Genomic DNA, 18352 nt, shown 5'->3' with positions numbered 1-18352 from the left:
CTAATGTGTGTTTAACCTTACATCACATGCCACGGTTTTATGATTCAACTAAATCCCCAAGAACTAGAATCTCAGTACCTACTCCTAATCATCCAAAATGCACATATGCATTTAACTAAGATTCATGTGTGGACTATGGTCCATTTTTTAAAAAAGAAATCATTGGTTGTGGGTTGTTTATGGAAGTAAAATAAAAAGGAGCAACAAAAAAGACAACTGAGTAAGAAGGAAAATGATTAGGATACAAGACTCGCTCATCTTACTATAGAAGAATAAAGCAATACTGTGTTCTAGTTCTACCGCAAAAAAAAAAAGATAAAAGAGAGGAGAATAACTAGATACTCCGTCCATTCACTTTTATTTGTCAGTTGTCATATTTTGACTTGACACAATTATTAAGAAAATAATAATTGAATATGGTTTTACTATATTATTGTTGGCAACAAATTTTTGTAATGCTGAAAATTAACTACAATTAAAATAAATATAAGAAAAAGGAATTTATAGATGAATCTTTACGAGTATGATTCCGTTGTTCTCTTGATTCTTCTCACCAAATAATTTTTTTGTAGTGTTTCGATGGCTGACAGTAGAGGATGGCTTCAAGTCTAAAAAATGTATTTCTCGAATGTGTCGAATGTAGGGTGATGTAGACCTCTGAGAAGCACTTACCTACGTTGACCACTCTTTCGAAGAACTATGTAGTTGATGTTGTAGATTTTTCCAATACTCGTAGAATTTCCTCAAAAAAATTATGTAATCCTCCTATTTATAGTTGTAGGAGGTAGGCAATCCAAGTGTAAATGAACTATCTTGCCTCTTTTTGATTGTTTAATGTAAGTCTTCAAGTTTATCACAAATGTTATGTGATAAGGCTGCTTTTGATTGGTTGTTGAACTTTGGTCGGAATTGCCATATCAATTGATTGGTTGTTGAACTTTGATCAGAATGGCCACATCCTTTGAACATGTGGCATTCTCTTGTTGGTCTTGAACTTCACTGGGATGCCAAGTCACCTTGACATGTGGCATGAATTTGAATTTCAAGGTGAAATGGTTCTTTGGACTTAATTCAATAAACTGGACTTATTTATTTGCACAATCCAAATTAATTATTCAACTCGAATAAATATGAATAATTGAATCCAACAAAATTAATATGTCTGTAGATGTCCTCTAATTCAAGATTCGTCAAGGGTAGATTTATTGAAATGAGACGAGGCTTGAAGTACCCCAAAACGAAGAACCGGCACATATCTTTTTCTCCTTTTTTTTTTGTATGTGCGTTCACACTTTGTTGTGAAGTGTAGCTAGTGATTTTGATTTCAAAATAGCTTAGATCACTTCCTTTGCAAAGAATTCCATTTTCAAACGTAAAGCAACCATAATTTGTTGTGTATTCAACATAAATAGGACAATGCGACTTAATTCTTTACACTTACACATGGACATTCAAGCAAAACTTTCATTTGCATCCTTCTTTGATAAGTATTGTCAATTGAAAACACAATAAACTTGTTGTAATTGCTTTCCATGGTTTAACAATTGCAATATCCAAACTTGTGCTTTATCTTAGGTTTCAAAAAGTAGGTGAAGTATTTTTCACCAAATTGATTTACTTCATGAATTCACACCAACCATGTTTTACTTGGACACAACTTCTTCACTTGTAGTAATTTAAAACTTCTTGATTAGCAAAGCTCCCTCTAGATTGATCAGAAATAATTTCTGAAGTCAATTTCTAAATCTGATGTCTGTTTCACATCTTTATGCGTCTATGGTAGACGATTCAAAGAACTACAACATGTGTAAAAATGAAGGTCAAAGGCTTTATGGATTGGTAGAAATATTGCTTCGAAGTCAGCTCACAATTTTATCTTGCTCAGCCCATTCATAACTCAGAGTAGGAGCGTTGGAATCATGGGCTTCTTGTTCTGTTTGAAAGACAACTTGAAGAACTACTAAATGTTTAAAAACCAAGGCCAGAGTATTTATGAATTGGTTCCCGTTTTGCTTGGCTTTTCAATTTTGCGCATCTGTGGTAAAAAATTCATAATTCAAAGTTTTTACTTCATTGAAAAGAGGACACCAAGAACTACTCTATTTACAAAAATTACGCACAATGACTTTCTGTATTTGCACATATATTTCATTAAAGTTAACTCAGACGTTTGTCCAACTTTGTGCAATCTCGCCAAAACGTCTGTATCTTGAGCCTGAAGCATCCAAATCATGAGTTGTTTAATCTTATAAAACAATATCAGAATTCAAGGAGTACATCTCTGCCAAATATGAAAGATTAAATCGAAGAATATACAAGATGTAGATGTGTTGAGCCACAACCAATCAATAAAATTTTATTATCATGGATCATTGCGCGAGGTTGTCCACCCTCTTATGGTAATTGGGCCCTTTTACGAGATCTTATAAGTTAAGCGATCATAACATCCAAACAAAATCTTTGAAGTTAATAATTTACATGACTTTAGGCTCTTTGTATAGGATTTCAATTAATTCTTGTTTTAATCATAGATGCAATAAACTCTTGCAATGTTAAAGAAATAAATATTTTTATATTTCAATGCAAATTGTTTTCCTTTCTTTAGTTTATGTTTGTTTTCACATTTGAATGAAGTATTGTGATTATCAAGTAACGACGCATCCTTTTTTTTTATTATTTTTTTCAAACTTGATGAGCTTGATGACATGTAGTTTAGACTCATAAGTCCAACAACATTTCAACTTGCAGTTTAGGCTCATACATCAAAAAGCTTTTCAACTTACAATTTAGGCTTGTGCGTCTAAGAGCGTTTTAACTTGTAATTTAGGCTTGTATGTTGAGAATCATTTCAACTTATAATTTAGGCTCATACATTGAGAAGTATTTTGGGGGAGATTCCATCAATGTAACTATCCCTCTAACCCTTTTTGATGAAGCATTAATGTAGTTGAAGCTGATTAGCACTTGATCTTGTGTTGACTTTTGAAAGTCGCAATTTAGAAGTCTCTTGATGCTTTTGCCTTTTGTGGGCGATCAAAGTCCAAGTGTCACCATTCTTGTCATTGGAGAAGTTGTGTACCTTGGATGTGTTTGTAGATTTTTTAAAGACAAAAACTTCATTTGGTTCAAAGCTCTCAAACTGTAACATGATGATTCCTTCTTCAATGTTTGATGATGACACATAGAGCAGAGGTCGTAGAAATCTGAAATTGAACCTTTTTTTATAATCAAGTTCAACACGGACATGGTTTGCATCAGCTGTCTCACCATCATCAATGATGATCTTTCCTTCTCACATCACGGTCATGATCTTTTCCTTTAGGATGAAATAATTTGTGGTATAATGACCAACAATGTAGTGAAATTTATAATACTTCGACTTTGTTGGATTCTTTGGACCTCTTTGACTTAGGGAGTGAAATGATTTCATTGGTTAGCAACTCATCAAGAATCATAGAAACGCGATACACCTTTTGCTTGTAACTTCTTATAGATTGATTTTTCACTTCTCGCGTTTGTTGATATGAAACTTTCTCTTTCAATTTTTGTCTTATGGATGCCTTTGTTGAAGTCACGGTTACCGCCATGAAATTCATTGTATGGAATCTAATGACTCCTTGAGTTTAGAAGCTTCTTTCTTTGCCTCAAAGACAAGTGATGTTTTTTCATGCTTAAATTTATGTTATAAGCGTGCATAGCTAATTCTTCAAAAGTTTGAGGTTTAATCCCTTGGAAGATATACACAAAGCCCCAATGTATTTCTTGGATAAAAATTTCAACAAGTTTCAGAAAGTTCATCCTTACAATCTAAGCCCAACATTTGTTGGCGATTGATGTAATTCACTATAGACTCATTCTTATTTTGTTTTGTGTTTATCAACTCCATCATGCTTACTGTACGATGGTGCTGTAAAACTGATTAGGAAATGTTGGTGTAATATACCACAAATACAATAAATTACAGTTGAAATAAAATGACAAAATTGCATAAACAAATCTTTAGGATGATGCACGGATATCTCGCTCTCTTTAAGGAGATTCAAGCCCACTGCAACATAATCTACACCGATCCAACAGTATATCTCTTGACTTGTCCCCTCCAGGATACAACAACCCAACAACGTGTACAACTCAAGCAACTCCGGATTAGTTGAAGAGTCCAAAGGTTCACAAAAAGAACACATTCTTCAACATATAAATACTCTCTTTTGTATAGTGAATATAGTTGAAGACTTAAAATATTTTCTATGTCTCAACTCTCTCTTTCACTACACTAACCTCGATATAATACTATTCATCTTTTTCATTCTATCTTTTCTTGTACATCTCTTGTTAGACGAGAGGGAGTTGCTCGGATGGTAAGCACCCCTCACTTCCAACCCGAAGGTTGCGAGTTCGAGTCACCAAGGGAGAAAAAGGGGTGGGAGCTCCTAGGGAGGGATAAAAAAAAATCTTTTGTTACTTCTTCTTGTACCCAACACAAAGGAAGACCACACTATTTATAGGTGATGAATTCTTCCTTGCAATGAATATGAAGATAGTGGATAGTAAATTTGGGTAATGAATAGCCAAAAAGTTACATAAGTTACAACCATAATAAGTTAAAATAACGGGTGAATAATGAGTTGGAGGTTACAAAGTTAGGGAGAAATTATGGCCACATTATGACATTAACTCATGTGAGTAATGGGGCATATAATGCCATCAAGGACAACTCAAATGTTGCACATCATATGCTACACACGTGTAGGAGACATTTGACATTTCTCATTGTTGAATTATACACTTTAATAAAGGGGAATAAAGTATGGTCTCAGACTTGAACTATGATTGCTTAAGGAAAATAAAGTATTTCAGTTTACACACAATAATCAAGATGTTGACATAAGTTTTTTTAGCCAGCACATTACGGCTTTGTGATATCCCGATTTTCATGAGTGTTTTTTTAGAACAAGCTCATTCTCATAGAAAACGGCCTATTTTCACACTCACATAAGTGACATCTGTCAAGAGTGCTCTTATAATTTGACACCCCACTCATACGAGATACAAACTTTCATTAAGAGTTCAAAGACTCAACCTCCACAAATCATTATAGGACAAATGCACTCACATTATAGGGATTGAATAAAATTAAATACATAGTGCATTTCACAACAAGTCATCATATGATTTGTTCTTCCCATTGAACCTAGTTATAGGATATCTAGTCCCCAGGTTGGGTTTCCTCATATATAACTTAGAATATATTTTTTAGCTTCAATTTCATCCCCTTCGATGTGATTCAGACTTTTTTTCTTGCAAAGGCCTTAGTTCATGAATCTGCAAGATTATCACAAATAATTTAAACACAATTAATATTGATGGTATACGAGTGATCAATATGATCTCACAATATTGTGTTTTCTTCTCATGAGTCTGAACGTTTATAATAACGATTTTTACTCTACCATTATATTGGTGCTATCACAATTAATCAAAATAAGAAAAAATAATTTCTAAAAATAAAGTGTTTGATATAGTAAAATCAATTTCACTTTTTCACTAGTTGAAGCTTAATTTTTTACTTCAACCTCCATAGTAGAGTTTGCATGCTTTTCTCATCTCCAACAAATAGCACCAAGTTTTTTCATCTGCACCAACAAAATTTTTAAGTATAGCATAATATTTTTTTTTTCATAAAACAAGTCACCAAATTTGTACCAAGTAAATTTACTTGATTTGCTTGTACATGCTATACTTTATACACAATATCATATAAAATGCAATTAGTCACATGTCTAGCTCATATCTTTTATTAGGATAGCAAACTCCTTCTTTCTTTGTTTCACCATTTTCACAATTGAATCAAAAGGAGTTGCAAGACTCACACAACTTATTGGTTGTGAAATACAGTATAGCATGAACAAGCAAATCAAGTAAATTTACTTGGTACAAAATTTGGTGGCTTGTTTCATGAATAAGAGTATTATGCTATAATTAAAAGTCTTGTTGAAACAATCTGAGAAAATTGGTGCTATTTGTTGGAAGTGAGAAAAGCAAATTATATTGCTTGCTTATCTACTATGGAGGTTGAAATAAAAAAAAATAAGCTTCAACAAGTGAAAAAATGAATTGATTTTACTATGTCAAACACTTTATTTTGAAAAATTAATTTTTCTAATTTTGATTAATTGTGATAGCACCAGTATAATGGTTGAATACAAAATCGTTATTATAACGGTAAATTCAGACTCATGAGAAGAAAACACAATATTGTGAGATCATATTGATCGCTGGTATACCATCAATATTAATTGTGTTAAAATTTGTGATAATCTTACAGATTTATAAACTAAGGCCTTAGCAAGATAAAGATTCTGAAGCACATCGAGGGGGATGAAAATGAAGCTAAAAAAAAATCTAAGTTATATTTGAGAAAACTCAACATGTGACTAGAGATCATATAACCAGGTTAATAGGAAGAACGAATCATATGATGACTTGTTGTGAAATGCATTATTCTTAATTCTATTCAATCCCTATGATGTGAGTGCATTTATCCTATAATGATTTGTGGAGGTTGAGTCTTCGAACTCTTAATGAAGTTATGTATCTCGTATGAGTGGGGTGTCAAATTACAAGAGCACCCTTGACAGATTTCACCTATATGAGTGTGAAAGTAAGCCGCTTTCTATGAGAATGGGCATGTTCTCAAAAAATACTCATGAAATCGGGATATCACAAGATCGTAATGTGCTGGCTAGAAAAGCTTATGTCAACATCTTGATTATTGTGTGTAAGCAGTAATACTTTATTTCCCTTAAGCAGTCATAGTTCAAGTGTAAGACCACTACTGACTCTGGAGTAAAGATTATTGTTTTACTAAGTAAAGGTTCAATGCAGAGCACACATTTATTATGCATAATAGTCTACCTTCAACTAAGTTGTGAAACTCTCTTATCATAATATTAAAATGAGTGGCGGATTGTTAGATTTTGAGCATTTTAATCTTATTTTAAAGTGTATAATTCAACAACGAGAAATGTCAAATTTCTGCTACACGTATGTAGCATATGATGTGCAACATTTGAGTTGTCCTTGATGGCATATATGCCTCATTACTCACATGAGTTAATGGTATAATGTGGCCATAATTTCCCCTGATTATTCACCCATTATTCTACCTTAATATGGTTGTAACTTATGTAATTTTTGGGCTATTCATTTACTCAAATTTACTATTCACTATCTTCATATTCATTACAAGGAAGAATTCATCACCTATAAATAGTCTGGTTTTCCTTTGTGTTGGGTACAAGAAGAAGTAACAAGAGATGTACTAGAAAAGATAGAATGAAAAAGATGAGTAGTATTATATTGAGTTTATATTGAGGTTAGTGTAGTGAAAGAGAGAGTTGAGACATAGAAAATATTCTCTAAGTCTTCAACTATATTCACTATACAAAAGAGAGTATTTATATGTTGAAGAAGGTGTTCTTTTTGTGGAGCTTTGGACTCTTCAACTAATCCAGAGTTGCTTGAGTTGTACACGTTGTTGGGTTGTTGTATCCTGGAGGGGACAAGTCAAGAGATATACTGCTGGATCAATGTAGATTATGTCGCAATGGGCTTGAATCGCCTTAAATAGAGCGAGATATCTGTGTCTCAGCCTAAAGATTTGTTTATGCATTTTTGTCATTTTATTTCAACTGTAATTTTTAGTATTTGTGGTATATTACACCAATAATTGGACTCATGTTTCAAATAGATATAACAGTTGAATGCATTTAATAACCCTTCAGAAAAGTCACAATTTTTTGAAAAGATCACAATCTTTTGAAAAAGTCACTATCCTTCAATGTGTATGTTTTTAATATAAATAAAATAAATATAAATATAAAATATAGAAGATATATTAAATTGAATGTTTTAGTTGGAGTTACAATAATAATCTAACGTTCAAGTTAGGGAGTATTTTTAGTTGGGGGTACTATAGTAATTTAATTAGGTTTAGAAGTCATGTTTTTATTCTTATAAAGTAGTATAAAAGATATAAATTAATCAAGTTAAAAAGTTCATGCTTTTAAGATAGTATAAAAAATATAGATGGATAGATAAATAGGTCATACAAACATAACTATTCAAGAATATATTAGATTCAAAATATTTTATTTGTTATTATCGAATAACTAAATTGAGAAAATCTTATTAAATAAAAGAGAAATCAAACCAAAGTAAATTTATTTCAATTGGAATTGAGTTTTTTTTTCCTCTAGTTTTGTGAGATAAGGATTTAAAGTCATTACACACCAAAAAAATAAAAAAAGGACACGTGTAACTTCATCTGCATAGTAGACAATTTTTTGAATAAATGTGGCGGTGAATGAAACAAATACACCCCTAAATTCTCGTTTAAGTTTGGTATATTTTTAACATTTTTCTCGACTTTTTATTAAGAGTCTCATATTTTTATAAAATTTTGAGATCACTTGTTATTTCATGTGACAAATCGAAGGTATATCTAAGTTTAGTTAGTTAAATAGAGAAGTGCGTTTAAGACTGAAATAGTTTAGAGACGAAATTAACAATTTACATAAAATTTAAGAGTATTTTCAATAATTGTTACTTTAAATTAATATAGAAAAATATATTTTACCTTTTCTTTTGTTGAAAAACAACTTTGCACCTAATTTAATTCTATCTTCTTCTTTTACTCAAAATTAAAATTTTGTTCTTTAAATTGCCACAAACATGGTTAGGTCTGCCTTTATATCATCAATGACATTGCACCTTATTATTTTTGTGCATTTAAAAGAGGATTACAAGTCAAAACTTTGTAATAATAAATAATAAGAGTAGCTTTTAAAATAGTACTTACTACTATTATTATTAAATATATAACCGTCTAAATAGACAGTAAAAGTCTTTGTCCTAATACTTCATTGTTTTTTCCGCATTTGAAATTCAAATAACTATATTCATATCAACATCTTAAATACATTTTATGAGCGGAGCTAGAAGATGAATACAAAAAATATTTGTTATGAAAAAATTAGTGTACAATGCAATGTGGTAAATAAAAAAAAAGTGACAAGAAGTCAAGAACATTTTTTAATTTAACTCAAATTATTAGTTTCGTTTTTAAATTATTGACAGTCTTAATAAAACATAACAAGATATGACAAGTGATCAGAAACTCTAAAAAGGGGCATGAAAATCTTAATAAAAAGGCGAGAGAAGGGTTGAAACTTGAAAACATCAATAAATTCGATGAGAATTTAAAAATGTATTTCAATCATGTTATAAAATTGTAAATATATTTAAATTCTTAATCAAGTAAAATATTTTGTAAGATTCTGAATAATTTGAGAATAAAACTAATAATAAATCCAGTTTTGGATGGCGTGGTATAAAAAAAGGTTGCATGTGAGAAGAATATAAAAATGTTTTGATTGAAAGTGAGTGAAGTAGACTTGTAAACTTTCATCCCAAGCCTGGCATCTTCAAGTTTTTCACAGATCTTTAGGCTTTGGGGCTTCCTTTTTCCATTAAAGTTTTCATCTTTACTCTCACTACAAACATACCCACAAAGCTTAAAGTAGCTAACAAGATCTAAAGATTTCATTTGAGCTGTCTACTGGTAACACACTTTATCCTTTTCCCTTCTGATTTTGTTCTTTAGATTGTTACTATCCAATTGAATTTGCTTGTGCTTTTTGGGGTTTTTTATGTTGATTGAAAGGTTAGCTGAATGAGTGAATAGGAAGTACTCAAATTGCATTTTTATTTGTTGTGTGGTTTTGGGGGAAGTAGCTGATTTGGGAGTTCTGAAACAGATTGTGTTATATTTCTTGACTTTAAAGTAAGTTTTTTTGGTGTTACTTCACTTTTGAATTGATTAAATCTATCCACCAACACCCTTTTGGATTTAAATTAAAGCAATGGTTCTTGGTCTGAGGTCAAAGCACAGAAAGGGTACTTCTGTTCAGGTGGAGTATGTTATTCAGGTAGATGAGATTAAGCCTTGGCCTCCATCACAGTCCCTTAAGTCTGTTCAATCTGTATTGCTTCAATGGGAAAATGATGGTCAGAACTCTGGTTCTGTTGCGTCTACTGTTGGCGATGGTACCATTGAATTCAAGGACTCTTTTACCCTTTCGTTAACATTGTGTCGCGAAAAGAAGGCACATGACAAGTTTCAGAAGAATTTCTTAGACTTCTATTTGTATGAGCTACGTAAGGATAAGACGACGAGGGGACAACTTTTGGGGACATCAGTAATAAATCTTGCAGATTTTGGACTGATTGAGGAGGTTGTGTCTATTTACACTCCAGTCAGCTGCAAGAAGAGTTCTAAGAACTCTGAGCAACCAGCTCTGTTTGTTAGCATACATCCTACTGAGAGGGGTAGCTCAAGTTCATCCCAAGTTGGTGTAACCAGAGAAGGGGATGGACAAGAATCCGTTGCCGATTCAGTGAATGGAAGAAATGAGGATGATGATGATGATATTGCATCTTTCACTGATGATGATGAATCGTCACTTTCATCGCAAAATGTTGCTGAGGCTGCAAGGTTTTCACCATCTCAAAAAGGAAAGGTATTTGTAACATTTATATTCTGTTTGATATTCCAAATTCGAGAGTTTGCTTAATTAGTCATTGTCAAGAAATGCTTTGGGTTATCTCTTCTAATTTAATTGTCTTCTTTTGTTTAATCAGTTCCAATAATTACTATTCGCGCTCAGTCATTGGAAATGAGAATCAAATCTTAGGCCATTATGTCAAACTGTTAAAGTAGTCCAAACTAGACAGACCTTATACTTATCCATTTTGGCTAAATTCTTGTTGTTTAAAATACTCCTTTCAATTCGAGTTTGAAACAGGTGGCTAATTCACTTATGGTGGCGGTTAGGAGATAATAGTTCGTTCTTGTATTTCCTTGACTGCCCGATGACTGATTTAGCAGGATCTTGAATTTCACCTTTCATACTGACAAAGAAGTGTTTTGCTATATGCAGAAGTCTGTAGGGAAGTTGCTTGTCTACTAGTTACTCCCCTTTGATGATAGACTGTATGGTAACCTATGCTGGCGTTCTATGTTACGATCAAATGTTTTGTAGGTTGTATGGTGTGTTTCCCTACATCTGCCTATCTGTCATGGAAAGTTGTTTACTAATTTTATACCATGATTATATTTTAGGTTGCACATGAATTCATACCTGATAACGTGCTGAGGGACAATCCAGAACGTGATATACTTTTGGGAATGGACTCTGCAGCAATGCTCGTGGATTTTACTAGTAGAAGTTCTAGAAATGTGGCTCCAGGGTTGTCAAGTAGCATATCTTTAAACAGAGAAAATTATGTGAGCAACACCACTTCTTTGTCTAAATATTCTGAAAGAAGTATGACATCAATACAGAAGAAGTCTGCTTCCCAAGTAACAGGATCCTCTTCCTCATTACAAAGTTATGGAAATAAAAATGGGAAGGCAAGTACCTCTGTGACAGCCCTCGAGCAGCAAATTCTGATGTATGATGTTCAAGAAGATAATGCTGACAAGAAAGGTCTCCCCAAAGACGGTATCAAACTCTCTGCAGAAAGTGGACGTGTTCATAGATTTGCATCCAACATAAGCTATCTCGATGAATCTAATGAGGATAACTCTGACCCTGCCGATTCCTATAGTGATCGCTGTCAAGACTCCCGAGATAAACCAAAGGGCCACACTGGAAGTACAGTACTCAAAGATTTACATGTTGGTGTAGTGAACGGAAAAGGGATGGAGCTTCTAGAGATTGACCAGGATGAAGTGAGCTTGAAAGAGATTCCTCATTTTTCAGAAGTCAAATCAGGCAGGAAACACAGCTTTTTGAAGGGTGATACTTTTAATTCGAATAAGGTACTTGGATTGCAGGGATCTAGCATCACCAATGGTAAATCAAAGCATGCAAAGTCTCACCAATTGAATGACTTAGCTAACAGAAGTGGACTTCCTGGTAACAGCCAGAATCCAGAGAAGTCTGCAAAACAGCATGTTTCGGAAGATGCTCGGTCTAATGGTAAAGGTAATAAACCAATGAATGGATCTCCTGACAGAAAAAATGAAGGGAAGTCTAGAATAGAGACACTTGAGGAAGAACTAAGGGAAGCGGCAGTTGTCGAGGTTAGCCTTTATTCTGTAGTGGCTGAGCATGGCAGTTCTGCACACAAAGTCCATGCTCCTGCTCGACGCCTTTCTCGATTTTACGTTCATGCTTGCAGAGCAAAATCTCGAGCTAAACAGGCAGGTGCTGCAAGAGCTTCTGTCTCAGGTTTAGTTTTGGTTTCAAAAGCTTGTGGAAATGATGTTCCAAGGTAAGTCATCTTTAAATATGTTAAGGAACTTGGTAGCCTACATTTTGGCTTTGTGAATCATATTCTTAATTCTTTTGTATTAGCGTGACGACTACTTGTATCATCAATAGTAGTTTCCCATCCATAGGATAAAGGGGTGGGGTCATTTTTAATCGAGTTTCGAACTATGTACCAATCGCCCTTGGGAAAAGATTCTAGTTTTCCATTGAAGTAGTGGCTTAGAAGAAGCTAGCAGTAACATAAGTCAATGAAATGGAGAATCTTTTGATTGCTCAACCAAAAAATCCATGGTATGGGTGCTCATATGTTTTTCTTTCTTATATGAGAAGCTTCTGATGAGGCTAATTCCATATTTGGCTCATAGGACCTGACCACTGTTTCTTTTGGAATTTTGGAGAGAATAATTCTAGAGGCCAAGACCTGATAGTCAAAAGCTGTCTCATCATCCACAGATACAATGTATCAGTATTAGATATCAATTTCCTGCCTCTTAGAAGTTAAGATAGTAACATTAGTGAAGGATTGGTCTTTCCTGCAATCATGTGGGTCGAAATTCAGGTGTCTCATCATCCTATTACACTGTTTATAATTAAAAATATTAGTTATTTTGTTATGGAAATAAAGATAGTATCATTAATGAGTTCCAATGGGCATAGATGAATTAAACTGATTACCCTTTCTGTACCACAGAAGATTTCAGCTGTCTGTTCTTGATTTACAGGTTGACTTTTTGGTTGTCGAATTCAGTCATGTTGAGAGCAATTGTTAGCCAGGCTGCTGGAGGAAGGAGAGAAGATGATAGACCATATGCGGAGAGTAATATGGGCAAAACTAGTTTAAATGGAAGATCCTTGAAAAAAAGGAATGAGGTTTCTTTCAATAAAGCTGTCAACGATAGTCTAACAGAAGAACTTGGTGACTGGGAGGATATTGAAACCTTTATGCTTGCACTGGAACAAGTTGAAGCTTGGATTTTCTCCCGCATTGTGGAATCTGTGTGGTGGCAGGTTGATCTTAAAAATCTGATTGTGCTGCTCTCTCTCTTGTTCCTTGACTCAAATGAAACATATTTCATTTTTACATCACTGCTGTGACTTATTTTGTTTTCATGGCATGCAGACTTTGACTCCACACATGCAAAATACAGCTGCAAACTCTGGTGGCAGATCAATGAGCTCAAGTGTTAAGAAAACTTATGGACGCAGGTGTAGTTTAGGGGATCAAGAGCAAGGTAATTTCTCCATTGATCTCTGGAAGAAGGCTTTCAAGGATGCCTGTGAAAGGCTTTGCCCAGTTAGGGCAGGAGGACATGAGTGTGGCTGCTTGCCATTGCCAGCTAGATTGGTAAGTTGACTGCACATTCATATCCCTGTTCAACAGAATCAATTGTGTACCTCCTGGAAGAGCTTATTTGAACATATACTAGAAACTGGCATGAGTTAGCATTCCACTGCATTGTTTCCTGTAGAAATATCATTTTTCCTGTGTTTGAAATCATGCACTCTGGTGTTATTAATGTTAATACAGAATTTCTGTTTCTGCGGCTAAATGAGAAGTTATACTTTCTGTTACCAGGACTACTTAGTCTCTACATGTGCATCATGACACCTGTACAACCTTGCATAACTGCTTTCTCAATTTTACTGATTGAATTTAGTGGATTTGGGTATCTAGTTCTTTGTTTATGGCTTATCACAGGTAATGGAACAGTTGGTGAGTAGATTGGATGTGGCTATGTTCAATGCAATCCTTCGTGAATCAGCTGAAGAAATGCCAACAGATCCAGTATCAGATCCCATTTGTGATGCTAAGGTCCTCCCAATCCCTGCAGGGAAATCAAGCTTTGGCGCCGGTGCACAACTAAAAAATGCTGTGAGTAGTCAAGCTCCAGTGGTTTATAGCTTAGTCGGTGATGCATTACTGATATAATCGCCATATCATTCTTTTTACCCAATATGGGAGTTCTTCATAGTTCGAAAGAAGAATCTGCCTGTACTTCAAAATTAGTGGAATGTCTACCGTAGATTAATACTCCTTCTAGATGCCCATCTTCCAAGATGATATAACTCTTAAAGTCATTCTTCTTACCCAATATAGGAGTTCTTCAGAGTTGGAAAAATCTGCCTGCACGTAAAATGAACCGATTTCTATAAATCTATGTTAGACTCTTAGTTCAGCTAGACATGTTAAACAAGATTCTTAGAGATCTTAATGATAGGGAAAGAAGGTTCTCTGAAGATCTTATTACATTTCTTGGCTACACTGAAAGGCGAAGTAAATCAGTTGAGCATCCCCTAATATGCATCAGCTTCAGATAAAGGATGGGTTAAAATAAGTATGTCTTTCCATTCCATAAATTAAATGTTGTGGACTTGCAAAAAATAAATTAATTAAATAGCGGTGGAAGCATTATACACCTTCTCTTGTATACTGCCAGGATTGTTATTGTTAATAAAAGCTGGTAGATATAAATTATCAGCCTAATGTACTAATGATTTCGTATAGTATATTAGAATGTGACTTATTTGTTGTTGGCAGATTGGGGACTGGTCTAGATGGCTATCTACTCTCTTTGGAATTGAGGAAAATGATTCCTCAGGTGATAATGAAGACAAGGCACCAGGTCCCGCCAAGCCTTTCCGTCTGCTCAATGCTCTAAGTGATCTAATGATGCTTCCCTTTGAAATGCTCGCCGATCCTCAAACTAGGAAAGAGGTGAGTCTGTTGGCATTACGTCGTTTGATGCATTTCATCATGCTGTATGCTAAATTTCTTCTTATTATGCTATTTCAAGGTTTGTCCTATACTTGGTCCAACTTTGATCAGCAGGGTGCTCAATGGTTTTGTTCCAGATGAATTCTGTCCAATCCCAGTTCCCCCAGAGGTCCTCAGGGCACTGGATTCTGAGGTTGGTAGTCTGTTTAAATTTGTTTAGTTGCTGTTTGTTTGAAATTTTGGAGTTTATGAGCTTGCAAACTTAGTTTCTGAGTTTGCAAATAGTGTTTTTTTGAACTTAATCTTGAAAAACATTAGATTTCCAAATCTTGAAAGTGTTGCTGTTCTGTAACATTTGAAAGACTTGAGTTGGAAATTTTCAAAAAATCTACTTTTTCTTTCAAGATTTAGCTCAAACAAATACTTCAAGCTATGCAAACTCAAAAACATCAAACAAACGGCACCTTGACCGTATGCTTCATGCAATTTCATTGATGCTTGTGGTTGAAACTTTTCAAACTTCCATTTCATTAAAAGATCAGTTTTGTCATGAACGCGTCATTTCTCAATCTAGGATGCTGAGGATACTCCTGAAGAATCTATCTCCACTGTCCCGTTCACTGCATCGCCTACTACATATTTACCTCCTTCAGTAAGGTCCATTAAAACCTTTCTGGGAGAGACTGGAAACCAATCTTTACAAAGAAGCAGTTCATCAGTACTGAAGAAATCATACACCAGTGACGATGAGCTTGATGAATTGGACTCGCCCTTGAGTTCAATTGTAGCTGATAGGCTCCGTGGTTCTCCTAATCTAGCAAAGATCAACTTGATCGCCAAGGGGAAGGGTGATCGGAAAGTCATTAGATATCAGCTGCTCCGACAAGTCTGGAGAGCTGAAGAACAGTAAAGAACGAACCACGGTGCTGTAAATATGTAAAGCCAGATCTAAAGTTTTTTGTTTATTTTCTTTCTTCAGTTGCTAAATGCCCATATACATATATAGATGAACTCCAAGACTATTTCGACATGAAATTCGATGGTCGGGGTCTCATATTTCCAATAAAATATACTTGTTGAAGCTCTCCGAGTCTAGTAAAAACCTTGATTTGAGTTGTTGGTTTCACAAGATTAGGGGGCAAGCCCTGAGCCTATTGATTCAATTCCTAGCATGTTCTGTTTCGCCAAACTATGATCAAGAGTTTTGCCTTTTGAATAGTCAATTGTGTAGGGTGACAGGGCTAGTGATTTAAGAGATTGTTATTCCCTCTGTTCTGTTCTGTTTCAAAAAAAAAATGACATATTTTTACATTAAGTAACAATTTAACTATAAAATATCTATTTTACCCTTAATGAAATGATTTACAGCCACATAAATTTCTATCATTTATTTTGAACCACAAGTTTTAAAAGTCCTTTCTTTTTTAAACTCTGTGTCGAGTCAAACTACCTCACATAAAATGAAACGGAGGGAGTATCATTTATCAAGCCAAGCAGATGAAGTTTTTAAATTATTTTCGGGTATTGGATTAGTAAGAAGAAAATGTATTGCCCAACAAATTTAGATATTATTGGGAAAATACTAGAACACCAGATTTGAAAAATACTATAATAGGGAGTAGGGTCTCAAGTTGAGGTATTGGGTCGAGATTTTGGTCGTATTGGGAGTGGGGTCTCGAGTCAGAGTCGGAACTTGGATTGGGAGTCAAGTAGTTGAGTCTCGGCTTGGGGGTTAGGAGTTGGGGTTGAAAGTCAGGTCTTGGGTTTGGATCGGGTTCAAGAGTCAGGTCCTAACTTCAACCCTGACCTCTAACCCAAATTGAGACCCCAACCCATGACCCTGACCCTGACCCTGACCCTTAATTTGGTTTGAGATCTGACCTCACCCCAACAGTATCGGGAGTTGGGGTTGGGTGGTGAGGTTGAAAGATAGTTTTGGAAAAATTTCTTTTTATCTTATGTAGGAAAGTCATTTTTATTAAGAGTGTTTAGAAATCCACTAAATAATTAGAATTGGTGTATTTATTAGTAATTACGACGTCATGTTTGTATGTTATAATGTAATTATTATGCATTCACAAACGTACTGTTTGGTTGCACATATGTAATTACACAGTAATATTAACAACAACATATCAAGTGTAATCCTACAAGTGAGGTTTGAGAATGGTAGAGTATGCACAGACCTTACCATTGCTCCATGGAGGTAAAAAGATTGTTTTTGAAACTCCTAGCTCAAATGTAGCAAATTCAAGTACAAAGAAGAAAAAAACAGTTAAGCAATTAAATGGGAGCAGTGGAACACCTACAAGAAAGGAAACAAGAACAACAACAAAATAATGTGATAATCAAAATTAAAAAAATAACATATGATAATAGATAGGGGTGTAAAATCGAACCAAAAATTGAACCCAACCGCAAATCAAGTCAAATCAGGAAAAAAAATCAACTAATAGTTTGGTTTGACTTGGTTTGGTATTGGAAAAAAAAATCTGACAATACTTGGCTTGGTTTGGTTTTAACTAAAATGAGTCAACCCGATACCAAACCAACCCAACAATATATATATATATATATATATATATATAATTTTTAAAATTTATTTTATACATAAAGTATTTACTTTGATATAATTTCTAAATATTTCTTATACTTTTTCATATTTTTTATCTTTTAACATATTATTTCAAGTTTATGAGACTTAGGGCACGTTGGACCATGCGATATGAAATCATGAGATGAAGTTGAAATTTTGTTTGGACATGCGATATCAACTTTTTATGTTGTATGTTTTCTCATAAACATAACAAAAAAACATAAGTTGTAAAATTATTAAAATTGCGTCTCAATTCTTTATACAATCTTATCAAATAAGCACAAGTTTATAAAGTCACATAATACAATATCACAAAGATATTCTTAAAGGATACAAGATTTATTGATCGAACTTTAATTCAATAAAAATAAAATTAAATATTATTTGTGGTGTACTAGTCTTAATATAATCCTTCCACATAGTACAGATAATTTTTTCACATTGAACTTGTATTTCTCGTTGATATGCCTAAGAAGACAAATCAATATTGATACTATGAGTTATTTATCGGTTAATTTGGTTGATAAATATATTTGATAAAAAATAATGAATTTGGTGAATATAAATGGTAAAATAGAAATTGATTTGAAGTAATAATAAATTCTAAGTTGGTGAGAATAATCATTGTATGAGATATAAATGTTTTAAAAAGTAATGATATGAATTATAAATTTTATTTACATATGAAATAAATTGTTAGTA

General features: G+C 33.9%; 1 protein-coding gene across 1 annotated transcript; it reads left to right on the top strand.

The window, feature by feature from the left end:
- Positions 1–9468: 9468 nt before the first annotated feature.
- On the top strand, positions 9469–16135 carry LOC125866831 (uncharacterized). Its single transcript, XM_049547194.1, has 8 exons — positions 9469–10580; positions 11183–12339; positions 13061–13346; positions 13459–13683; positions 14038–14211; positions 14878–15054; positions 15134–15247; positions 15629–16135. The coding sequence occupies exons 1-8, from the start codon at positions 9924–9926 to the stop codon at positions 15962–15964; spliced, it is 3126 nt and encodes a 1041-aa protein (XP_049403151.1). The 5' UTR covers positions 9469–9923; the 3' UTR covers positions 15965–16135.
- The last annotated feature ends 2217 nt before the right edge of the window (positions 16136–18352 follow it).

The sequence above is a fragment of the Solanum stenotomum genome, chromosome 6, assembly GCF_019186545.1.
Source record: "Solanum stenotomum isolate F172 chromosome 6, ASM1918654v1, whole genome shotgun sequence".
Taxonomy (NCBI): domain Eukaryota; kingdom Viridiplantae; phylum Streptophyta; class Magnoliopsida; order Solanales; family Solanaceae; genus Solanum; species Solanum stenotomum.
This window is presented reverse-complemented; position numbering and strand designations above follow the sequence as displayed.